This window comes from Trachurus trachurus, assembly GCF_905171665.1.
Source record: "Trachurus trachurus genome assembly, chromosome: 11".
NCBI lineage: Eukaryota > Metazoa > Chordata > Actinopteri > Carangiformes > Carangidae > Trachurus > Trachurus trachurus.
In genome coordinates this window covers 20,712,276-20,738,006 of record NC_139904.1, presented here as the reverse complement: position 1 = coordinate 20,738,006, position 25,731 = coordinate 20,712,276, and the positions used below count along the sequence as shown (strand labels likewise).

The 25,731-nt window shown below is 41.8% G+C and overlaps 3 protein-coding genes across 5 annotated transcripts in view; all 3 read left to right on the top strand.

Annotated features, from left to right (window-relative positions):
• The window catches only part of fhod3a (formin homology 2 domain containing 3a), a 56,495-nt gene extending 43,160 nt beyond the window's left edge, over window positions 1-13,335 (top strand). For both annotated transcript variants that reach the window (XM_083982227.1, XM_083982226.1), the window contains 13 exons: window positions 832-1,146; window positions 2,480-3,174; window positions 3,590-3,730; window positions 5,534-5,692; window positions 5,802-5,984; window positions 6,833-6,952; window positions 7,476-7,637; window positions 8,338-8,528; window positions 9,534-9,738; window positions 9,857-9,880; window positions 10,137-10,344; window positions 10,440-10,604; window positions 12,366-13,335. In XM_083982227.1, coding sequence (XP_083838353.1) covers window positions 832-1,146; window positions 2,480-3,174; window positions 3,590-3,730; window positions 5,534-5,692; window positions 5,802-5,984; window positions 6,833-6,952; window positions 7,476-7,637; window positions 8,338-8,528; window positions 9,534-9,738; window positions 9,857-9,880; window positions 10,137-10,344; window positions 10,440-10,604; window positions 12,366-12,442 — 2,645 coding nt within the window. In that variant the 3' untranslated portion in view covers window positions 12,443-13,335. The remainder of the gene's footprint in view (window positions 1-831; window positions 1,147-2,479; window positions 3,175-3,589; window positions 3,731-5,533; window positions 5,693-5,801; window positions 5,985-6,832; window positions 6,953-7,475; window positions 7,638-8,337; window positions 8,529-9,533; window positions 9,739-9,856; window positions 9,881-10,136; window positions 10,345-10,439; window positions 10,605-12,365) is intronic.
• Window positions 13,336-14,737: 1,402 nt separating this feature from the next.
• LOC310993671 (glutathione S-transferase A-like) lies at window positions 14,738-19,611 on the top strand. Of its 2 annotated transcripts, none has more exons than XM_083982098.1 (6): window positions 14,738-14,995; window positions 16,146-16,211; window positions 16,307-16,412; window positions 17,977-18,095; window positions 18,910-18,998; window positions 19,104-19,611. In XM_083982098.1, exons 1-6 carry the CDS (start codon window positions 14,828-14,830, stop codon window positions 19,234-19,236), a joined length of 681 nt encoding a protein of 226 aa, XP_083838224.1. In that variant the 5' UTR covers window positions 14,738-14,827; the 3' UTR covers window positions 19,237-19,611. The 2 variants fall into 2 exon arrangements, with proteins under 2 accessions (XP_083838224.1, XP_083838223.1); XM_083982097.1 differs by having other exon boundaries at window positions 17,977-18,098.
• Window positions 19,612-21,865: 2,254 nt separating this feature from the next.
• Window positions 21,866-25,116, top strand: LOC310993672 (glutathione S-transferase A). The gene is made up of 6 exons (XM_083982099.1): window positions 21,866-22,117; window positions 22,235-22,300; window positions 22,524-22,629; window positions 23,644-23,762; window positions 24,609-24,694; window positions 24,798-25,116. Exons 1-6 carry the CDS (start codon window positions 21,950-21,952, stop codon window positions 24,928-24,930), a joined length of 678 nt encoding a protein of 225 aa, XP_083838225.1. The 5' UTR covers window positions 21,866-21,949; the 3' UTR covers window positions 24,931-25,116.
• The last annotated feature ends 615 nt before the right edge of the window (window positions 25,117-25,731 follow it).

The window sequence follows — 25,731 nt, the reverse complement described above, 5'->3', positions numbered from 1 at the left end:
GTTTAGAACACTTGCTGGTTGATACTTCAGGGAGTTAGAACCAGAAGCTCACTAGTTCGATTCCCAACAGTGCACCCCAGAGCAATAATTCTTAACCTTAAATTGTTTCAGTTTGCAGCCTGCTCTTTAAATTAACATGCAGGTGTGAGCAAGAGAGGGAGAGAAGAGACAGACTGTGGAAAAAAAAGGGAGGGAGAGGAGGGGACAGCATCATTGGGGTAGAAAGAAGAAAATACAGAGAGGATATGGGTGAAAGGGTCAAATGGGCTTTTGAAAGAGCTTTTTGAAAGTGTGATGCCAAAACATCTTGTGTAAGAAAACAGCCTTGTGTTGGAGTGCATGCTCGGCCATGAGATGAGGTTCTGTAGCTCACACAGGCGAGTGTCTGAGGCCTCTGAGTGCCATGTTATTCTAACCTCGCCTGCATCACTGCATGGACTGTTACTGTTGAGGTACGCGTGTGTGCCATACGTGAGTGTGTTTTGACCTAAACAGGAACTTAATTCTTCATTTCCTCTTCATATCCTGGTGCTGCAATAACCCAGTTTTGTTTACACGCCATATTGTTTACATTAGAGCATGAGTGTGTGTTTTTGTTTTTCTTGTTTTCTTGTGTGTGTGTGTGTGGGTGTGGGTGAAAGTGTATTGATACAGGCGTGTCCCATGTGCAACCTTTAAAATCAAAGAGAGCCGTTTCAAACAGTATTTCACTGTAAATAATTCTTACACTATCCCACAGGATTGTAAAATTCAGGAATTACAAGAGTCTATCAGTTTGAGAGATAAAGCTCGTAATCAGAGTCTTACAGTTATACTGACTCTTTGTTACAGGCGAGGCTGATGACTCCAGTGCCAGCGTAGAAACAGAGGAGAAAGAGGCAGAAGCCACCGCCGAAGAGGAGGAAGAACAGAAAGAAGAGGAAGGAGAGGAAGTGCAGGAGGAAACAACCACAGAAAAGGAGGAGGAGGAAGTCAAGGAGCAGGAATCGGAGAGAGAGAGAGAGGAGGCAGAGGAGGACAGCGGCATCTTGAGCGACAAGGAACGGCAGAATGAGGAAGTGAACGAGAAGGACAACTGCTCGGCCTCCAGCATCTCCTCTGCCAGCAGCACTCTGGAGAGAGAGGAGCGGGGGAGCGCGGAGAATGGTGGGCAGTTTTTCATCTGAAGAGTGCTTCATTCAATAGCAGTTTTTTTTAACACAAGGTTACTGATCTGCTGTATTATGGCCTGTTGCCCTGGAAACAGGTGAGATGTCTGAGGATGCAGGGATGAGCTGACTTTTTCTGATGTGGTAGCAGTGCACCATTTCCACCAAATTGAAAATCTGTTTACCTAGATATAACTGTAGAAGTTACTGTAGAGGTGGACGATACGGCAAAAATATAATTTCATTTTTTTTTTATAGTAACATCATGATCATGATTTATCACAATTCTTTCTTTTTAAAAATAATTTTAAACTATTGATTGTTTGACTATTATAGTTACTGAACAGTGCAACCAAATTACTTCCCTAGGTAAAAACACTTGAAAGATTATCAGAGCATTTAGGTTAAAGAACCTTTGTGAAAAAAATTTGATCAGTTTATGCAATTTTGCCAACTTGTTTCAAGTACAATAGACCTTTAACAAGAATGTTGACATACTTAAGACTTAAGACAAAAATCATCATTCAGGGCATTCCCTAATATTATAAGAGACGCACTTTCTCAGTGTTTTTTCCCCAGCGCTCAAGACAAATGTGAAAAATTATGATTTTTTCAATGAAAGCTCCCACTGGGACACAGTTTACTGTCAGTGAGGTAATGTAGCTGAAAGCTAAAACACTGAATTAACTGAGTCTGTGTGTAATGTTCATCGTTCACAGCTGACTGATACCTGACTCCTGGTCAGTGTTTTTACTTTTTTTTTTTTTTTTATATGTTCATATTCACTTTCACCAGTGCAGTTGAATGACAAACAGAACATCAACAGAAACAGACAAACATGGATTTGCACTGCATTATGCAAGTCAAGGTCGATTAAGGTCAAAACACCTCTGAGTGATAAGGGTTTTTGTCTGAGCATTATATGAGGATATCAGACATGACATTTTGAACATGCCTGTGTTATATGACAAGAAGAATTTCTGCATTGCCACAAATCCACAATTACAAACAAATAAACACAATCAACAGTAAAACCAAACCATAAAAAAGGACAAAACATTTTTTTTAAAAAGCAGCAACATCAACCACAAACACAGTAGCAATAACAACGTCAGTGTTTGTACTGATACACAGAGATGAGGTCTTAATGCAGCACGTAGAGAGAATGTATCATTACTTCACCAGTGGAAATGAAAGGTAGTTGTGGAAAACTGTTAATAGGAAAATACATGATTTTTGGTAAGAATATTCTAACCTTAACCCTGTTCCATCCTCATTATACTCTAAAATAACTCAAATAAGACCTACTAATGTGTTACTCTCTTTCTCAGGCTTTAAGGAGGGAGAGGTGAACGAGCCGTGCAGTAAACTCCTCAACAGTAAGCTCTTCATGCTGGACATGCTGTACTCCCAGAACAAGAAGCCCAGTGATGAAGAGGAGGAAGAGGAGGATGCAGAGAAGGAGAAAGAGCGAGGAGATGGGGAGGACAAAGAAACCAAGGAGGACGCAGAGGGGCAGCTGGACGCCGATAAGGAGAGTGACAACAGGGATGACAAATCAGAGCAGCATAGGAGCATCCGTCCGCTCGCCGAACGATTTGGAAACTTGATCAAGGACCTCACTTCACCCCACCCTCACCTGGACGCCCCAGCCAACGAGCCCCCGCCCCCGACCCCGCCCCCCAAAAAGGAATCAGACACCATCTGGGACCAGCTCCTGGCCAGCCCTCGAGAGCTGCGCATCGGAGATATCAACTTCACCGACCTGACAGAGGACGACGACAAGGACATTCTGGACCCCGTTTTGATGGGAGGGTGCGGCGACCTCCCGCCCCCACCTCCTCTTCCACCTTGCTTCCCCCCACCGCCACCTATGTTAGGCATCTGCCCCCCACCTCCTCCCCTGATAGGGATTATGAGGCCTCCTCCTCCTCCATGCTTTAGTGCTCCGATGCCAGCGCCTCCTCCTCCAGAACCGCCTTCATTCAACAAGAAGAGGAAGACAATCAGGCTTTTCTGGAGCGAGGTGAGTCAACACAAACAGCAACTTTTTTTTCATTGGGTAGATTTTTGAAAAGATGTGTCACCACTTTTATACCCAAATTTATCTAGGGGCTGAAAACTGGAGGTAGATTTACAATTTAATTACAGTAATGACTTCAGTTTCAGACATTAGGTCCTGTTACTGTTTTAGGTTTAACAAACAGCGCTGGTTGGCCAGAAGATGCTACAGATCAAGATGGAGAGTTCTTTAAAGACTACGCCTACATGTTTCCCCTGTTAAGATTAAGAGGTCATCAAAAACAATGACTCACTCAACATGTTCCTGTTGCTGCTATTATTCGTGGTTCTTTCTCTCTCATTTACCTGTTTTATTAAAGGAAATGGGAGTTTAACACATGTCTCCACTTAATGTAGTCCATTCTTGTCTTTGTGATCAGGTGCGTCCGACAGACTCTCAGTACAGGGACTACAAGCGGAGTGGAGACTTATTCTGGTCCAAACTGGAGCCAGTAAAGTTGGACACAGCTAAACTGGAGCATCTGTTTGAGTCGAAGTCGAAGGAAATGCCAGTGACAAAGGTAAATAACCAGTGCCTGGTCGGGGGCGCAGAATGTTTTGGGATTCTGGTCAGTGCTGGCAGATTTGTCTTCAGCTACAGTACTACCTCTTCAAAAAACTGCAAAACTTCATCAGGAGTCCTGTCCTCTCATGATATTTCAAGTGCTCCGGTGGCTCTTGCTTCATCACTAGCTCCTCCTGTCTGTAGGTTTGGTGGCCGTCATTTCCAATACTCAATGTTTTAAGGGTTAAGCAAGGTCATGTGTGTTTTGATCTGGATCAAACGGGGGAACGTTGAATCCTACATACTTCTCAAAAAGCTTTTAAATGAGAAAAGTATGGTCTACTAAGACACGGGAGCTGAACGCAGACACCTCACGCTTTGAACTTCTGAGCCACTGCTTCAAACCCCAACTCCTGTTAGAGCCAAACCAGTAAGTAACTCACGTCAGGCCCACACATAATGTGACACAGTGATGGTGGTCTCCAGATCGAAATAACTCAAGCAAAGCTGACAGATAATGAGAGAAAGCAAGTTTAAAAAGGACTTTTAGAAGCCAAAGCCTTCAAAGGTCTGAGGAAACTTTACCAGTGCTTATATGGACTCCTTATCTAAAACTCAAACCCAATATTGTTTTGAGGCTGTCTGTTCTTTTCGTCCTTTTATTTTGCATAGACAGAATTCCTTCAAATTTGGCATTCACATGATTAGGACTCAAAGAAACTCTGACTAGATTTTGGTGGCAGTAAATGGTCAAAGGTTAAAGTCATAGTGACATCAGAAAGCATGATTTGAACCTTGTGAGAACAATATTGCATATATCCTACCTCTAGGGAATCCCTTCAAAGTTTGCACTAATGTCCGCTTGGATTCAGGGACAAACAAGGTCAAGGTCAGGGAGAAATCAGAAAACACATTGCGACTATGACACAATGTCAGACTGGTGGTTTCACATTTTTACATGCCTCTGGATAAACAGGGGTGTACTGTCTGGCAGACAACCATGAGGAGGTATGTTGTGGCTGGTTTTACCTTTTACCAACCTCAAATCTTCACAAGTTCTGGGAACAGGTGAGGTTATTGAAAGAGCTGCTACATTTTTACCTTAATTAAAAACTTTCTGAGTAATTGTGAGTAATTTGTTTAAAACAAATGCACATGGCCGGGAGGAGGGTTAGCAACACAATTGAAAAGCAGCCAGACTTGCATAGTTCCCCTTTAACCGCTGGTCTGACCAATTCATTTGGTCAGCATTATTAGAAACATCTTTTGACATAACACCATGGTAAAATAAAAATATTAATTAATAATATGTTTTTAAAAAATGAATGAACAACATTGGGAAATGTGCTTCAAGTAAATACATCTGCGTCACAACAGCATAAACTGTAACATGAAGCAGCTCATTAGTTGTAGTTGTACTGGAATGTAAATCTACCGCTCTCATATTATGCTAAAAAAAAATTCCCAGGGGCAGTAACCAAGTCTTAGCACCTACTCTGTTACACTTTAATGTGATGACACACTTCCTTTCCATTATAGCCTACAATAGCCTCAAGTGCTTATGATGTCATAGCCATTTATATAGTCACAATATGTCTGCAGACTTATCCACATGCTAAAACTAAAACACATGTAGGCTACACATAAGTATAGAACTAACCTGTAATGGTATTTCCTGCTCCCACTAACCATCTAGCTCTTGTTGTCAGTCAGTGTAACCTGAGTGGTGATCACTCTTATCCAACCCCATAAAGCAGGCCACACTGAGGAGGGGCCAGACAGAGACCCAGCACTGACCCTCTGTATTTTCGTGCCCTAGAAAACAGCAGCAGACGGCAAGCGGCAGGAGATCATCGTGCTGGATTCCAAGAGGAGCAACGCCATCAATATCGGCTTGACGGTGCTGCCTCCTCCTCGAACCATAAAGACGGCCATCCTTAACTTTGATGAGTATGCGCTCAACAAGGAAGGCATAGAGGTGAGAGATACATGCGACAGTGAAAAAGAAGCAAGTGACGATTGAAACTTGTCGCTTCAACTTTTATTTCATAATTTGACGCCTACTATCTGTTGTTCTTTGCCCTCAGAAAATCCTAACCATGATCCCCACAGAGGAAGAGAAGCAGAAGATCCAGGAGGCTCAGCTGGCCAACCCCGACGTCCCACTGGGCTCAGCAGAGCAGTTCCTCCTCACTCTGTCCTCCATTAGTGAGCTGTCTGCCAGACTCCAGCTCTGGGCCTTCAAGATGGACTACGAGGCCACAGAGAAGGTCTGTTTAAACCAGAGGCACTGCTTCTTTTTCTTTTTGTTTCTTTTTTCTTTTGAAATAAAACTGCACTAAATTGGAGAAAAAATGGTTGATGCATCATGAGAATGTCCAAACAAAAACCCTTACCAAGTGCACATCTAAAAACATACAGTCATACGTGATTGTGCTTTTGTTAAAGAAGAAACAGAGCACGTGTGTGTTCGTGTGTCCAATGCCCAAGTCAGTAAGTATCAATATCCATTCTAGCACAAACAACATCCACAAAACAGACATGGTTACATAGTTACATAATAACATCAGAACTAAATATGCAGGCTTATTAGCAGCACCTCGTCTTCTTCCTCTGGCACACCATGTTTTACTCAAGCAAAGAATGCATCCAGGAGAAGGAGTTCAAAGTCAGACCCAGAGAATGAAAAACATGCCGACCCTCCGTTGCTGTCCTGTAAATTTTACAGCTTTCCACAGGATGCAGTTGCCTTTAATCTCTCCATGAAAGGCACGATGCCCAACCGCATATTCGGCAGAGCTGCTTTCCCAACTCAACTCTGTGGGACGGTGTGGTAGTGGGAGGCTTAATGGAGGGCAGCATAGCGCGCAGGCATACAAACAAAGGCTCGCAAGAAAACAAAGTTTTCATGTCGTCAGAAGGGCGTTTGATATTGCGGCTGCTACCTTTACACGACCTCTCCTGACCTAAAACAAAAGCAGATGAGTTGTGGCAGGAGGGGAGGTGCACCTGTTTACTCACCACTTGTATAACTGTAGACTAATGAATCACATGTTTTCAGGAGTCTGAACAAATGATGTGTGTGCGTGTGTGTTTGTGTGTGTCTTCCTCCTTCCAGGAAGTAGCAGAGCCGCTGCAGGATCTGAAGGAGGGTATGGAGCAGCTGGAGAAGAACAAAACTCTACGCTACATCCTGTCCACACTGCTCTCAATGGGAAACTTCCTAAATGGCACCAATGTGAGTCACGACCATCACAGGTTAACTTCATCTGACAGAGGTGGAATGTCTCCTACTGCAATTATTATAGACATTACCAGGGATTTTATTAGAGTGTGAATCTCCAAAATTTGTATTTTAAAAATTACATCACATATCTGCAACTATAATTTAGAGCAGGGGTGTTTGGCCCATGGGCCAAAACCGTCCCACCAGGATGAATTTTCCAAGTATGAAAATTACATAGAAGACAGAAGACACATTGTGGAAATTCCACACAGTTTTCTCAAGGAATTTCAGGTTGTTCCTAATGTTTTGTAAAGGATATGCATATGGAGATATGTGAACTTCTTTGCACTAAAACAAAAGGAAAAATTAAAAGTTCACTCATTATTTATAGGGTAATATGCTGTTGTTTTACTGGAGATGAAATTGTGCTGTGGCCCCTGAACTAAAATTAGTTTGACACCCCTAATTTAGAGAGTGTGTCTGAGGCCCTGAGGCCCCTGACCTTTGTTAGTAACTAGTGTGTCCATGTGTCCAGGCTAAAGGATTCGAGTTTACATATCTGGAGAAGGTTCTGGAGGTGAAGGACACGGTTCATAAACAGTCTCTACTGCATCACGCCTGCTCTGCCGTGGTGGAGAACTTCCCTCAGAGCACCGACCTGTACTCAGAGATCGGAGCCATCACACGTTCTGCAAAGGTACGCTTCGCACTGGTTTGAATCTGCGCCAGTGCAAAACATTTCAAGCTGGTCCAACTGGTGCAACTCGAAACGTGAGTTCTCCTGTTGCCTCAAACATGTGGGTTACAGGAAGTGAGCGTAGCTTGAAAACTTTTCTCCAACTCGGCTCACAAGTCACTGTCGTGCAAAAGCAGTTCACTGAATTTGGGAAAGTTAGAATGAATAGATAGATAGAGATAGATACCAGGCACATTCAACAGTGACTTTCAAGCTACTTTTTGTCAGTTTGAAGAATCATTTTTCCTGCAAAGATCATCCAGCTGTGTCGGCTGCTGTTAGAGCCACTAGTGTCAATACAAGGATTGTTTTCACTACTAACAGAGGAAACAACTGCTGTTTAACAAGCAATAAAGACACAGCTAGTTTATGCCATATTTGTTTTCTCAAAAACTACAAAAAGAAAGATGTCTGGAGAGATTTGACTCGCAAACAAAACATGCTGGGAAGTCTGATTGTGATACATTCATTAGAATCATTACAGGTCAAAACTCAAACTTTAATATCTTGAATTCAAAACTAGAAATAACTTGGAATTTAAAAAACTCGATAAAACATGAGGTTGGACTAGATTCTGTTTTACGGTGCGACTGAACAAGACTTTCGACCACATGCGTTTCACCACGTGTTGCTTATTCACTCACATCATCTCTTCTATCAGGTGGATTTTGACCAGCTGCAGGAAAACCTGTGTCAGATGGAGCGTCGCTGCAAAGCCTCATGGGATCACCTGAAGGTCATCGCCAAGCATGAGATGAAGCCACAGCTGAAGCAGAAGATGTCTGACTTCCTCAAAGACTGCGCTGAGAGGATCATCATCCTCAAGATAGTTCACCGCAGGATCATCAACAGGTAGCAAGACAAACAGACTGAAAAACAGCTTTTACCCCAAAGCCATCACAATACTGAATGCAAACATGAACAGACAGCCTATATGGCTATATTCATATACGTACATATCTCTTATTTATTTACTTATTTTTATACATACAGTATACTCTCATATTTTACCCTGCTAGTCATCAATGCACTTGCACTGTCACTTTATCTATACACATTATCATAATTGTTGATTGTTGAATAACTGAATGTCGGCACTGATTGTGTTACTGTTTATTGTCTGTCTTGTTTCTATGTGTGGTTACACTTTAAGGTTTAGCTTTTAACCTTGTTGTGCTGTTGTGCAATGACAAATAAATTCTGATTCTGATTCTGATTCTCACAGTTTGTTTAGCTTGATTAGTGCATTATGTATTAAAGCAGAAGTGAGTGATCCGGTCGTTTTCGCTAATGCTGCGTTCCAGGCAGGCTTTTGAAATCGTAAATTACAGCTTCAAGTCACAACTTACGACTTTGTAGCGTTCCAGGCAACCCACTCGTGTTTTTCCGACCTGTTTTACCGGTGAAAGTCACTATAACGGCCACTCGTAACTTCCGACCGGTGAACTCGTACCAGATCGAACTGGTACCACTTCACGGTCGGAAAAATACGAGTTTCCTTGAACGCACCATAACAGTCCTCGTCGCTACGTCACCACATTCACGGCGTTCCTTGGCTGCACACACAGCCCTGCATGCCGTTCTCTCTCCTCATTGGATAAAAACTGTAGGATACGATAAATGTTTTCTCTTCGGCTCAGAGCAGAGCAGAGGGACTGAGAGACCCGTGTTTCAGTCCAAACACTCTATGTAAGTGATTGCTGTCGGAAGATATAACTATTTAAGACTTATATTAACACAAATATATCACTCACTTCTGCTTTAAAGTGCTAAATCACTTTATTTTTACCTACGTATTATTGCAATCCCTATTTTTCTGTATGAAGCATCCCTCTGTCCTTTGCCTCTTTCTCTCAGGTTCCATTCATTCCTGTTGTTCCTCGGTCACCCGGCCTACAGAGTGAGGGAGATCAGTGTCCACAGGTTTAGTAAGATCATCAGTGAGTTTGCGCTGGAGTACAGAACCACCAGAGACCGCGTGCTGCAGCAGAAACAGAAAAGGGCTGACCACCGCGAACGCAACAAGACCAGAGGAAAGATGATCATAGACGTCAACGCTCCTGTGAGTATCACACAGACAGAGAAACCTTCACACACAGACACACTGCCTTTTACTTCTATTTTCACCTCCATTTTTCTTTTATCTGTTCTTTAAATTTCACTCTTTCTTTCTCCTGTAGTCGGATGATGAAGAGGAGAGTGAGGTATCAACACATGTGCTGCCTGTCTGCATGTCTGTGTGTGTGTGCGAGCGCATGAATCCACTAACTAACTACTTCAAAGTTTCCTTTTCACTAAATGTCTGAGTGAATTAGTCAGTAAAACATGGTAGGGAATGCCGTTGTTACAGGTTGTATGTTTTCCTGGATGTTTCAGGCTTGCCCCATGGTCAAAGGCCCAAATACTTCAAATAAAAGCTGTGAGATTCTCATCCTGTTTCTTTCTGTTTCTCCCCATCAGTGTGGTCGATATGGCTCCAGCAGTAACAACACTGCCCCTAGTGGGAGCCAGGAGAGCAAGCAGCCTCAGGGCCTGGGCCATGCTGAGGACACTGCAGAGCACGAGAACATGAAAGCGGTGCTGAGAACCAGCCTCAGCGGCGGGGACAAGGAGAGCAGCGGTGTACCCGGACTTCGCACACGGACAAGGTCTCGGCCTGGACGAGGAGGTGAGGGGGACAGGGAGTTCTTCACCGGGTGACAGATAAATACACAGTAAAACAAACAAAAGACAAGCATTTATCACTTTTCTCTGTTTGTTCAGGTCGCACTATGCAGGCCTGGACGCCACCTGTGGAGGATTCTCAGACTGGTGGAGACGACGCCGCAGACGAGATCATGGAGCGCATCGTGAGGTCGGCCACTCAGGGTCCAGGAACCAGAGCTCAGCCCAGAGAGAGGAGGAGGTCCAGGGCGAACCGCAAGTCATGTACGACCTCAACACAGAACCTGTGTCCAAAATACATGCTCTGAAAAGTCTGAAAATAACCACCGATGATATCATCCGGCTGTGAACTCTTAAAGGAAACAAGCTGTAGGAAGAAGCTTCTAGCATTATTTTGAATTTGCTGGTGAAAAGGAGAAGAACAGCCCAGTGAAATGCAAACTATGCGTGGGTGATACGTTTATATCGGCTGCAAAGAACTGCGTCCCCTCTCTCAGATGCTGTCCTTCATTCCTGTTATCATAAGCCTGCAGTCAGGGTTTCATATTATGGTTTGAATGCTGCACACTCGGACATACAGGGGTGTTTCAAGGCGTGCATGAGTTTTTTCACTCTTTTAATCTGATCATTCAGAAACACACAGTCACTCGGTTGCTCACTGCAGGCGATCTGTTTACTGACACACATGCGTTCACATTTACTACTCAACTTTAACGGCTGTTATCTTATTGTAATAATACTCAAATCAAACACTCATCACATTCTGCCATTCACACAACTCATATTTTGAACTAGTCACAGTTGGAGTCACAGGAATCACCTCTGAGCGGTTCACTAACATGAGGTCAAGCACCGTCTCTGATGTCACGGACATTTATTAACTTACAAACAGCAACATAAATTTCCTGTTTGTGTTATCAACAGCACATAACACGTTTGCATTCCATGTATATCTGTGTTGCTTCTCTTATAAATGTTTTTATCACTTTGGCTCACCTGATAATTCAGAAACACAGACTGAATCAGTCACTCGGTTTCTTGCTGCAGGCAATCTGTTTACTGACACACTCCTGCCTTCACCTGAGGACCCCTTAGGGCACCTAACTGCCCCAAAAGTGCCTCTGTGACCTCTTTGCGTTGTAACCCACATCCACTTAGCAAAATATTACAGTTGTGATGAATAGCCAGAAATTAAACAAAACAATTAATGAAATAAAACAATGGAAAATCCTAAGTGAAAATGGGGGGTGCTGAATTGATTGATTGATGAGCTTTAATATCGCCAAGGGGCAATTCGGTGTACAGCAGCAGTTGGCACAATAAACACATCATGTAACACACATAAAATAATAATAAATAAATAGAAATACATCATATAATTAATACATAGCAATACGAGAAATATCAAAATACATCATAAAAGGTATTACCTACCAATACCAGAATACATCATAAAAAAAGTACTACCTACAAGTTACACCAAATCGTCAGCTACAGCTGATTCAAATATTTGACAGCTAATGGGACGAATGATCTCAAGTATCTGTTCAACCTGGCCTTCCTAGAAAAAGACAGCCTTCTTCCTGAAGGTAACAGTCTGAACTCCTTGTTCAGAGGATGATCGGGATCTGCCAGTATGGCCTTTGTACTCTGAACACACCTGACTTGATGGATCTGACCTAGATCATCAAGGTCAGTGCCGATGGCCGAATGTCGAATGTCCATGACAGTTGCAATGTTACACCAGGTACCGCGCGCTGTCATTCAGTGATGGGACTTCTCGGTGCATTTAAAGGAGGGTGTGTGTGTTCTGTGGTCAATTAAGCTGCAGCATGTGTGAGGCGTTTTTAGTAACAGCTGAGTATTGTAACACATTACATTTATTCACAGGTAACGCAGATAAATAACAAATTACTTTAACAATAATATTGTAAGGTTATTAGTTACTTTTCAAAGTGACTATACCCAACACTAGGCATTGGTATATGATCACATACAGTAATCTCTTCTCTTCTCTTCTGGCAGTGAGGCGGACACTGAAGAACGGTCTGACACCAGAGGAAGCTCTTGCTTTGGGACTAACTGATTCTCCAGACACATAAATGTGATGCGCCGCCCCCTGACTGTCATCTTTGCCGTGGAAACGGAGCGACAAACCATGATTCGACGCCTCCGTCAGCTACCTGCCTTCGCCACACTTGTACTCCAGCAGTAACACGCCCCTTTAGGTTTTTTGCTGCTAATCTTGCCTGTTGTGTCTGAGTGATGAAACTACAGAGTAAATAATCCTCCAGAATAGACAATGGAGGTGAAGAAGAAGAAAAGAAGGAAAAGAGAATCTAAAAATCGATGATTCTGCCTCTACATTCAGCTGAAACATTTTTTTTATTTATGTAAAAATATTTCAAACATTGTATTAGTTCAAAGGGATATTTTTTTGCTTTAAACTCTGCAGCTGTGACTTCACTATGTTTCATTTATTTAAGCTGTGAATTTTGGTTGTAAAGATGAATGGGCTGAAGAGGAAGCTCGATTTGTTCTCTTATCCAATTTCAAAGAACGCCAGGAAAACAATGAGAATCAGATTGTTTTTGCAGCTGCACATTTGACAAGTGGCGGGTGTGGCTGTGGATCAGTGGGCATGTGAACGGTTTTCAATCTGATGTGTGCCTTTCATTGAAAAGGGACAGTGCTGTACCTTTTTCGCCATCCCATGCTATTGTGTTAGTCACTTCCTGCTTTCCAGATGACTCACAGTTTGACAGGTGTAGTTATATGGTGTGAGTGGTGATGACGTTTAGCTTTTTTCATTTCAAAAGAATTCTCCTCCTCAGTATTTATTTGCAAAAGCTCAGATGTTGCACCTTACTCGCGTTAATAGTCCGTCGAGCTGAAATGAACGACTGATTTAAAACACAGAAAAGGAAGTTTTTATCTCAGAGGAACTGTTTGTAAAGTGTAAAAAGATAAAAAGATAAGGACTTAAAAAAAATAATAATAATAATCTATTTGAAGGACATGCAGAGAATCCTGCAGAAGATGTGTAAATGCCCTTGTCTGCTGCCAGATACAGTGTGCATGTTTAGTGCAGTTCATATTCTGTATTATTTTTGTAATTTTCTGTAGTCACTTGTATTATATAGAGAGAAAGGCTAAAAAAGAAGAAGCTATTCTGTGAATTGTAATTAAAGATGAAAGAAGTGAAAGATGATGGTCAGAGCTGAAATATGTGTTTTTAAAAATGATGTTCCGTGCAGAGAGGGTGAGAGAGGAGAAGTCTTTGGACATTTGCTTTGAACTTTGTGGTCACGGTGTACTTTGTATGAACTTGAAACAGATTGTGGAGCAGTCCCAGCAGAAGTGTGCGCTCCTCTCACAGTCCAGAACAAACAAAACAAAACTGGGAATCATCGCTGCATAAATATCATGTAGTGAGCTAATCATGAAACCATGGTTACAGACACTTTCACTTGAAATGCTGTGTATACACATTCTGCAATAAAACCACTGAGTGAAAATGTGGGATGTGCGTGTTGTTCTTCGTCATTACTTTTACGTCTTAAGACCATGAATAAGTTATATCATATAGTATCAATCTGCCCTCCCCCATCCCCACTGTGCACATCCATTGACAGCACACAGATATCTGTGTGCTGTCAATGGATGTGACTGAAACGTATATACGTTTCAGTCACACACCTACGTCCAATATTAGACACCTTTTTTCCTCATTTGTTCCATGGACATTATGTATCTGTAATAAAGTAACAGTAAAGTGTGAACAAGCTGCACATGACTTCTTATGCTCATTTGTTGTTTTATTCTAGAGGTTAATTGTCAAATGGAACATGTTGAATATTATAGCTTCATGCTTGAACATCATACATAGGCCTAATCATTATTTATTTTGTGTCTTTGTTGTTATAGAATCAGTTTAAATCACAATGCAACACACTGACACTGATGTGACAGAAGGCCTCACACTCAGTAAACTCAGTAAGATAGCCTACACGCAGGTCTACAACTCTTGGGGTGCCGAATATTAAAATTTCAGCTACAATTTTATTGCTGATATTGTGAGTATTTAGCTCACCTCCCAAGAGGAGGTTGAGCTGCCCTACTGGGAGAACAACTGTAGGCATGTTGTTGTCTGCTCATGTTCACATTGGTTGCCCTGTTTTGGATTCGTGTAGGCTATGTTTAATAGTCAAGTTAATGAAAATAATATTCTGAAACAATTTCAGAGTGAATTTGTTGAAAAACGTGTGGCATTGTTGTTGTTTTTTATTTGAAAGGGAGAGAGAAAGAGTTGTGTTTACGCTCCAAGCCACCAGGGGGCGACGCGATCATTGATCACAGTTTGAGAGTCACATGATCGTCACAACAACAAATCCCCTCTCTCTGGTGATCGCACTGCGCAGTTGGCTCTGTCTCTTCAGCGTCTCCGAGGCCCAGCTCCAGCCTCCAGGCGGTGAACCTCTGAAACCATGGCCGAAGACATGACTCTGCTGTGGGGCTCCGGCTCTCCTCCCTGCTGGAGGGTGATGATCGCTCTGGAGGAGAAGAACCTGCAGGGCTACAACCACAAACTGCTCTCCTTTGAGAAAATGGAGCACAAGTCTCAAGAAGTGTTAGATATAAATCCCAGAGGTCAGGTAGGAGCAGCCTGCAGGAAACCCCACCTACTAACCAGTAGTCTAACTGAAATAGACAAGTTATCCCCGAAAAGTGAGTAGCCTAACCTAGATACCCCAACAGAAGAAAAACGTGCGTCTTGTAAGCTGACGTCAAACTCCGTTTGTAATTTATATTTTTCAGCTCCTTGGTAAAAAACCAAACAAACAAACAAACAAACAAAAACTCAACAGAGAGTGTGTCTTTCATGTCTCATTCTTGTTGGGCTGATGTTGAGTTAACCAGCAGCTCTAACTTCAGAAGCAAACCCAGATGCACAGTTCACACAAACTTAACGCATTGGCTGATTCTTCGGTGCATTTTAAAGCCATAAATTGGTAGATCCACTCGTCTTTGGATTATAAAACACAAAAAACTATAAAAATCTTGTATTTTTATTTTATTTTTTATGGGTTGCTAGGCTAGATTACAGCCACATTTCAAATAAATAAATACAAAAATTGCAGTTAACCCATTTTTTGTAACCAAAACAATACAAAAATCTGATATAAATATATTTATTTATTTAATAACAATATTTTATCATGTTCCCCGGTTTTGTTCAACCTCGTAACACATACCAATTCCCCTGTTTACAGTTTGACATCCTCAGCATTTAAGTCTTTTACTGAAGTTTTTAGAAGAACGTACTAAGAACGTGTTAGCATATTTTCTTACATATATTTCATTGTTTTTATTGTGAGATTGACATCGTCAAGCCCAACCTTTCAACTCCACTAATAATTTATAGTTAACAACTGTTTAGGAAAAAACAAACAATAGTGTTAGAAATTATAATTTAATGATTGCATGCCTTCTACATGACCTCTGGCAATATGCACAAGTTTTCAGGAGTCATGTGTAACTTAAGTCTCCATTCATTATTCACCAGGCACGTTGTTTACCAGGCGAGATAACGTTAATTTGGATTAACAGGATTTTTAATGTAGTTTAGTTCAGTGAGTCATCATGTTACATGATACAGCCATACGGTTGTGTTAAAAGCACTTACTGTAAGTGTTCCCCAGCACTACCAGCACAGCAGTTTGTGTTAATTAGCTCCCCACAGCATTAAACTCATAACAGTAGGTAACCCTTGACAACCTGTCTTGCAACCTGTTTGTTTTCTAGCTTCCCTCTTTCAAGCATGGAGACGTTGCTGTGAACGAATCCTACGCAGCCTGTTTCTACCTGGAGGTTAGTGTGGCAGCGAATACACACAAGCACCAAATGCAACCTCACGTCGAGTGTGTGACGTTCAAATGCGTGTGTCTCTTCTCTCCCGATGTCAGAATCAGTTTAAGGCCCAGGGAGCCCAGCTGATCCCAGAGAGCCCGGCAGAACAAGCACTGATGTACCAGCGCATGTTTGAGGGTCTCACATTCTACGAAAAACTCAGTAAGACAAATGAACATGATCCCTGAGTGGTCAGGTGATAGGTCACACCTTGTGACTGCAGAGCAACACTACAGTCTACATGCAACTCAAATCAACTTCTTTCTACATTATAGTCACCAGGCAGGAAGTCACCGTTTAAGCTGTAATGTTCCACTCTGCCATCCATACAAAAAATATTTATTTATTTAATTATATATTAATTTGATGCCGCACTAACACGCACACTAGTTTCTCTTTTCCCATAGAGAAGGATCCACATAGTTCTGCTGCGGTTCAGTTGCGTGCAAAATGTTTGTTTATTTGTTAGGACTTGTGATTGGAGAAATGATATGTGTATACCACCACATATCAGCAAATCCTGGATGTTAATTTCCTGCAGCCAGTCAAGGACTGAATAGACTGGTTTCTAACAGGACACTCATCTGAAGCAGAACTTCAACTCCACCCTGAGCTTCCTCTTCAAACATTAGCTCAAACTGTTGGATCTGAAAACATGCTGTATCCTTAACCCTTAGATGCACAAGTGGGTCAAAAATGACCCGGTGAGGTCGTTTTCTTGTAATATCTTCGCAACAAAAAGTTGTTATCATTTCATATCCCAGGTATTCCTCAAAATACATGCTATTGATATTATACCATTTAAATATGTATCTTACCTTTTATACATTTTAAGAAATTTTAGTTTTTGTATTACTACCCCAAGCGCCCGCCCCACATTCATTTCCTATGGAATTTCATTGAAACCTGTGATTCTTATCAACTGTGACTGTATATCTAAGTATTATCTTCACTTTTTTACCTCAGAAGATATGTCATGATATATTGAAGGTGTCAGGGCTGCTACATTAGCTACACACACACACAGTAGGCTACATACAGTTAGGTTGCCTTTGTTTTTTTAGTAAGTAAAAGTGAAAAATATTAAATATTTAAAACATGTAATATTTCTTGTGTGGACCAAAATATAAAACAATATATAATACAACACACTGAGTCTAATACTGGTCGAAGAGTGTAGGGTCCAGTCACTTGTGCATCTAAGGGTTAAGCCAGCCGGAACTTCTCATCTCTTTGAAAAAGAGGTTGAAAATTCATTACGTCAAGAATAGAAAGACTCAGCTTGCTACAGAAAGTGTTTCCAAGTTGAGACATCTGCCAGAGGGAGAGCACCAATCATTAGCATGCAGTTTGCTTTAGTCCAGGGACCTTTATTTTTGTCCAGAGCTGTTAAAACACACAGATGAGCCGCATGGTTGCACTCTGTGACCTGTTCCTTTATTATGATAACTGTGGGCACTGCAGGTTTATTTTAGTTGATCCCACAGCACATACTAGGGGTTTGACTCAAGATAAATAAAACACTGTCCTGCTCCTATAAAAACTAAAGCACCTTATTAATATCAATCCGCTGCCAGAATTAAATAAACTATGAGTCCAACAAAATCATATAACTGCTTATTATGTTTTATGGAGGATTAACACAGTTTACTGAAGCTGCTGTCTGTTCAATATGTTCATGTGTGTGTGTGTGTGTGTGTTTCTGTTGTCTTTCTTTTTTTTAAAGATGCAGTTATCTACTACAACTGGTTCATCCCCGAGGAAGAGAGGCATGACTCAGCTCTGCAGAGGAACAAGGAGGCTCTGACCACTGAGCTCAGACTTTGGGAGGGTTACCTGCAGAAGGTAGTGTGTGTACAGTAAACACACACACACACACACACACACACACACACACACACACACACAAGCATAAACTAACTTAGAAAGCACTGATGTATTTAAAGGGACAGTATGGGACTTTATTGGCTTTTTATTGACAAAAATCAAATATCGCTTTCATAAATACGTATTTCACTGAAGTGGAATCGCGCCCGCATACAAACGAGCGCTTTCTCGTACCTTAGAATGAGATGTTACAAGTCGTTACAAACATACAGGGGGGGGTTCACCGAACCTTCTCTGCCATGTTGAATCGCCATGTTTTACGTTCAGTGTCACCGTGGCTGTAAGTAACCTCAAACTCGGGCCGCCGGAGCTTCTCGGCTCGGGGAGAAAGTTTTCCAGACAGCGCCTGTTAAAACTGTCACCACCGTGTAGCTAGTGTGAGGAAGGACGGAGGCACTGGTGTTGCCTTCAGGTGCAGTCAGACACCTGAATGACGCCGTGAGTGACGCCGTCGGCAAACCAACTGGATGTTATTTTACTCGACGAGAGAAAGCCGGTAAAACGTGGGTCAGGTAAACAATACGACATCACCATGACAACATATTGTCACGCCTGTATTGTTTTGCCTCGTGCTGGCGGACCGTTTGTTTACATAGAGGCTTGTTTATCCTGATACATGCAGCGTGTGTTGTTTTTCTGACTTCTGCCCGAGTTTACGTAAACGCAACAGCAAGAATACGTGCCGACATGCAACCGCACCGCTAGATGGGGGTAAATCTCACATACTGTCCCTTTAAACACACTGATTTTTGTTCTTTTCTTTTTTTTTCAGCTGGGCTCAGGGTCTCACCTGGCAGGAGCAACCTTCTCTCTGGCAGATGTGACTGTTTTTCCAACTGTTGCTACTCTTTACAGATTTGGGTGAGTGGAAATTGACTGGCTCACTGTTCTGGAGTCAGACCGGCCCAGTAGGTGTTTTTGGTCCGACCCTGCACTACAAGTGTCTCCCGTCTTTCTGTTCTGCAGGTTGTCTGCAGAGCATTACCCTCAGCTGGGAGCCTATTACGCTCTGGTGAAGGAGAGACCGAGTGTCAAAGCCAGCTGGCCTCCTCATTGGCTGGAGAACCCCAAGGGACAAGACACACTCAAAGACATCTGATATTCATGTTACGCCTACCTGTTGTGTTGTAGTTTGGCTTCCAAGAGCAGCACTTTGTCATGACGCATTTTCAGTGTTTCCATTGGTTCAAATTTTTGTGCACAGCTTATAATTTGTCAAACATATTTCCTATATTTTTTTGAGTATTTCTTTTGGAGTCGTCTTTCAATCAAATGTTTGTCCCATCAGTCATCATATCTAACTTCATATCTAACTCCAAGTCAACCAAGAGCTGCTAGAGCTGAATTTTCTAATGCATATTGGTTCCTCCTATTGGTTTTAACCTTTGTGTTGGCTGCACTGTAAACCAGTAGAGTGAGTCTGCAATTAGAGCACAGGCTGAATAAACTACTGTAGTTTGGATGTACCATTGTACCAGTTTAGCTCATGATTACATGACCATAAAAGAGGTGAACAAAACATTGCATGTAGTCTCTTACACCCCTATATTCAAAACTAGTCATGGTAGATTAGATCACAGTAGAAAATGGGCGGCGCCTTTTAGGACATGACCCCTGCCTTTTTAGTGGCTGATTGGCTGTGCTCAACCTGTTTTTTTTTCTCCGCACAAAGGTAACTGAAACACCCTGCGTTACCGTGACGATGCATGCAGTAGATGAGATAGTATTCCATGGCATCCTCTGCATGACTTTGCATTTTATGCAGAACACACGGCCTCTTGGAGACATTCACTGCAACTGTACTGATCTGGATGTTGAACTATCCTTTGTCACTTGACAATGCTGACCAACCAAATCAAATTTAATATATTACAAAATAAAAGTAGGCTACCAGTCCTGAACAAAAGTAGTCTCTAAAAAACACAGCTACAATTTGTGTAATTTTTTCCTCTATTTATTAAACCATGACCATTTTTACACAAGGTGGCCTGAAGACAGCGGCTCACAGTCACTCCTCTGTGCGGATGACCTGTGCACACAGGACAACAAAAGCATGAGATAAAAATCTAACAATTAAAAAGATATTTGTTAAGGCATTTACTAAATGTCCCAAGTAATGCATCTGATTAGCCCATAGACTGTAAAAAGAGCCCTAGGAAAACTACTTGTATGACTTGACATAAGTCACCATGGCTTTTGTGTTGGTGAATGCTTTGCCAACTAAAAATATCTGCGTCATGCTAGTCAAGCAGAATGACACTCATGCACACTCCCAGAAAGATACAAACAATGATACTGTCTTCATACTGGTTGACACATGAATATTTTTTTCATGAGGGAAATCACAAAGACACATAAATACTGATCAGAGGTGTGAATGTGATGTGTTGATGGAGGGAGGAGCATTCATTGTATTCAACAGGATGTCAGCTGCAGACCAAAAGAGCAAAGAGATCATTGTGTCAAATACATGGCAGAGCTGTGGATCATTTCCACACAGATTACATCACTCGCTGTGGTGTTGGCAGTGGCTCTGAAGCACACGGTCCAGGGTTTAAGGACTGACACAGAGAAGAAGATGCACACTGTTCACAAGCAGGGTCAAGCTCAAAAGTGTGCGCTCAAGTTTTTCTATTCTGTCACAATGGACGATTTAGGTAGATGGTGTCGATTGCATTTGATTGTCTAGTTTGCATGACTGAGGCTAGAACTGGTTTTGTGTGTGTGCAGAGGTGAATGGAAAGTGCTGAGTCACTGTGAGTTTACAAGTATCCAACTTAACTCCAACTGAAAAGGAAGTCAGCAAATCACTGCAGAAATAGTTCAAAATAGACATTTGAAATAATAATAACAATACAAAGCAATATTCATACTGAAGCATATGCCTACTATAGGCTATGTGAAAAAACTGCAACCGTGATCAAAGTCTGCAGGGTGAGTAGGCCTATTACATGTAAAATACGTATACAAAATCACTGTATGAACGCAGTAAACAAAACACAGCTACTGTCTTTTTAGTTGTTTGAAATTATCTCCCCCCCCCCTTGTTTAAACAGAAATATAAAAGGATTAACTCTGAAATAGTGCGAAAAGTAGGTTGCAGTCTCAATTTTTGTAACTTCCTATCAGTACCCAGAATCTAGTCAAAAAGTATATTTTTGGGGCTGTTTGCCTTTAATTGACAGGTTGAAAGAGACAGGAAATGGGGAGGCAGAACAACACGCAGCAAAGGGCCGATGCGGGACTCGAACCGGTACCGGCCGCGGAGAGGACTGCAGCCTCTGCACATGGGGCGCCTGCTCAACCCGCTAAACTGTATGGTGCCCCAAAAAACTTGGATTTCTTTATTCTGGCTTCCGTTTTATCATTGTCATTATTTTTCGCAGCTTAACAAAGAGTATTAATGCAAAGCAAGAGCAGTCACTCCTCCACACATTTGGCTTTGCTAATGCCTGTTGATACAAACAGCTAGAGATGTAGGCTACTCACATTTAGGCATCCACTCAGCTGAGCTGTGCAATTAATAAAAATAAGCATGTATTTCAGTAGGACGTCGTGTTGCCCTGAGTTACAGAGGGGGGTGGGCTGGAGGTTAACATGTTTGGACAGGGTGGGAACAATCTCAACTTTGCTATGTCACATCTTTGTTGATAACACAAAAATGGGATGGGACTTAATCCCACCAATCCTGGTGTAGAGGGAGTGGGGGTTGTTATAAAACCACTCTTCTGTCACACTCCTGCTCCACTCTCCACGCCCTCCACCATTCAGCATTTCAGCCACTCACAGGTACAGCTGTTCACTCTGAAACCATGGCCAAAGACATGACTCTGCTGTGGGGCTCCGGCTCTCCTCCCTGCTGGAGGGTGATGATGGTGCTGGAGGAGAAGAACCTGCAGGGCTACAACCAAAAACTGCTCTCCTTTGAGAAAATGGAGCACAAGTCAGCAGAAGTCATGAGCATGAATCCCAGGGGTCAGGTAAGTTCAAAGCAGTCTGCATTTTCCTAGTCATTCACAGATGATGCCATGTCCATGCAGTAAAACAAATAGCAATGCCTCAAGTTCAAGTAGTTTTAATTCTACTCTTTCTTAAAGCTTCCTGCCTTCAAGCATGGGAACAAGATCCTGAACGAGTCCTACGCCGCCTGCATGTACCTGGAGGTGAGAAGTTGAACTTGTTCCAAATTGCTAAACTTGACCCTACTTGAAATTCGATGAAGCCAGACTACACCAAGGAGTTAATAAGTAGCTGTAACCCTTGCACTGTTGATTTTCCAACAATGCCCTACAGACAGACAGAAACCTAACACTGCAGAGAAGAAGAAACCGGAGCTCTGTGCAGCTGTTCATAATCATTGCTCTTTTCATTCATCTCTAACAACAGAGCCAGTTCAAGTCCCAGGGAAACAAGCTGATCCCTGACTGCCCTGCTGAGCAAGCACTGATGTACCAGCGCATGTTCGAGGCTTTCGCACTCAACGAGAAAATGGGTACGATCACTCTTGCGTCTCTGTAAAATCCTGCATCTTAGATTTCATTCAGAATGAACCGGATGTTAGTTCCTCTAAACAACCGCTTGGATCTAGTGACTCATTACTGACCAGACAGCCAAAGCTTTCCTGAACAATATAGCTTTATGACTGAAGTTGTTGTTGCCATTCAGAGGTCTTCCTTTTGGGACTTTGTCCTACATTGCACTTGGCAACATAGTGCACCATTCTGCTACCGTTAAACCACTGAGACTCTGTTGAGACAACAACAACTGGGCTGCACATAATTAAGCTGGGAAAGGCTACAGTGGTGCACCCCTTAAAACAGGTAGTGATGTTGAGAGGTCACATGTTAATCACACAAAGGATCACATGCTCAGAGTAGCTCTATTGCAAAGCTGATGTCATGAGACAGAGCACCTAAGGGTGCAAGAAAAAAAGGTAACACTTTACAATAAGGGTCCCTTAATTAACGTTAATATATAAACTAATGTGTTAATTAATGCTGAGTAATGCATACATAATGATAACTAATTACATTATTCAACTTTTAATTCATTAACTAACTTTGAGTAGTAAACATTAATTAACTGCTTACTAATAGGCTACATTAATGAATGTGTTTCCTAACCCTAAGAAATACATAATGATTGTTAATATATCTGTAAACAGTTAATTAATGCTTAATAATGTACTAACTAACGTTAATTAAGGGACCCTTATTGTAAAGTGTTACTGAAAAAAAAAACTGAAAAATTCTGAATGCACATTTAGCTTGTGAAGAATGTGAGTGTCTTTTTTCCTTCTGTTATTTTACACTCTCTTCAACTTAAGACTCCTGTTGCATAATAACCAGACTCCTGCCACAGTTGCTAAAAAGGAAATGGAAGCAACCATGTTCAGCACAGTGTGGGAGTGGTTGTTTTTATAATTTGTTGACAGATTTTTATCAATAAGTCTCATACTTGACATGCCTCCACTGTCTCAGCTGAATTCCTGTTTGACTTTTTTCAGCGAGTGTTATCTACTACAACTGGAAGGTCCCAGAGGGAGAGAGACACGACTCTGCTGTGAAGAGAAACAGAGAGGCTCTGGCTGCTGAGATCAAGCTGTGGGAGGGATACCTGCAGAAGGTAAATCCACATGCATGTAAAAGACAACAGAGAGCTGCAGAGGCAGGCTGGCAACTTGAGTGACACAAGCTCATTGTGCATTTAATTGACTCTTCAGCGACATCTGGTGGATGAATAGATTCTTCTTTGATAAGCTTACAGTCTAGCAACAGCAGCAGCACTTCCTACTTTTTTTTTTTTTTTTAATTTTGGCTTTGAATGGAGTGAACTAGCCTACAAGTTCAGTTAAGACTTGGCACAAAAAATAATCTTAATCTTCAAGATAGTGTCAAACCCATTTGATTTGTTTTTTGTCACTTTAAAAAAAGACAATCCTTTTAATGGTTATTTGGGCTTCTTGAAATTGTTGCTAGAGTCGACACCTTTTAGATTAAATATAGCAGGATCAAGGGGGTAATTCACCCAGCATTGCATTATGAGTAGAAACACAGAGGAGCAGTTGGTCTCAGCTGTACATAAAATCAAATGTAAAAACATTCGGGGGAAAAAAGTGTTGGTTCTGCTCCCAGCCAAGAAATAATCTGAAATTCTTGCAAATTGTCATTTTTAAAATAAATAATATTAACAGTGTTAATAGGCAGGTCTTGCTTCCTTCAGACAGAGGCAGTTGTTTCTCCCATTCCCACTCTTTATCCTAGGATAAGCTTAACTGGCTGGCTGCTCCTTCTTTTATTAAAACTCTTGGGAGGAGTGTGAGCAAGTTGATATCAAACCTCTTTAAATGCACACTCACCTAAAATGTGTGTATGTGTGTGCAATGTTAAGTAATTTTCAACTAGTCAGGTTATAGACATCACTATAGGTACATAGGTTCACTGGTTCTCTCTCCCTTGTGCTTCTTTCAAGGCTTCAGGCTCTTTCATAGCAGGAAAGAGCTTCTCACTGGCTGATGTGACTGTTTTCCCAGGCATCGCTTATCTCTTCCGTTTTGGGTGAGTGGCCTTCATGACTGTAAATTACTCTAAGCTGCACCACAGAATCAGTGAAAGGATACTAAGAAGCAATGCATGCATAACTTCTCTCCAATCTGTGTAGACTATGTGAGGAGCGTTACCCTAAGGTGGCAGCGTACTACAACTCTCTGAAGGACAGACCCAGCATCAAGGCCAGCTGGCCTCCTACCTGGCTAGAGAGCCCACAGGGACAAGAACTTCTGAAAGACATCTGAAATCCAAACAAACAGAAAAAGCTGTTTGTTTCTTATGTGTAACATGTTAACACTCCTTGTAGTGCACTACTTTGCCCAGCTGCATTTTCAGGAGATAATTTTTTGTCGTCTACTTGATACTTTAACAACAAATATTTCAATTTGATGCTGTAAACAAAACATAATAAAAATTCAAAAAAAAGAAAAGACTTTCAAATTTTCTTCTTTTATTGATTACCAGATGACACCCACGTTATCATCTTTGACAATTTTACATTCGCTCCACAAGGTAACAATAGCACCTCCAATGCCTGTCGAGTAAAATAATAATGTCTGTCAGCAAAGAATGATTAATCTAAGTATTTCTTTCAGTGTATGTTGGGTTTTAGTTGAAATGATATTTATGATAAAGAATAATAGAGAGTACTGTAGAGTTTCCTGCTCTTATCTCTTATTCATCAGGCTGACGCCTGTCTGCTGTTGGCAGTGGAAGTTGTGCCTGTACACTAAACTAAACTAAACACTAATGTTTGATTAAATAAAGGTTGAGCAGGCACCTCATGTGTTGAGGCTACAGTCCTCGTGCAGGCGGGCCCGGTTCGAATCCTGCATCGTGCAGCCCTTTCCTGCGTGTCATTCCCCCTCTCTCAGCCTCCCCATCTCGTGTCTCTCTCGACTGTACTATCAAATAAAGGCATGAACCCCCCCCCCTGCCAAAGAAAAAGAAACTGGCATGGAGTTTTCTGCCACACTTTTTAGCTGTCATCCCTCTGCCCATTTTCATCACCATATAATTAATGTGGCTTTTTTACTATCAACAGC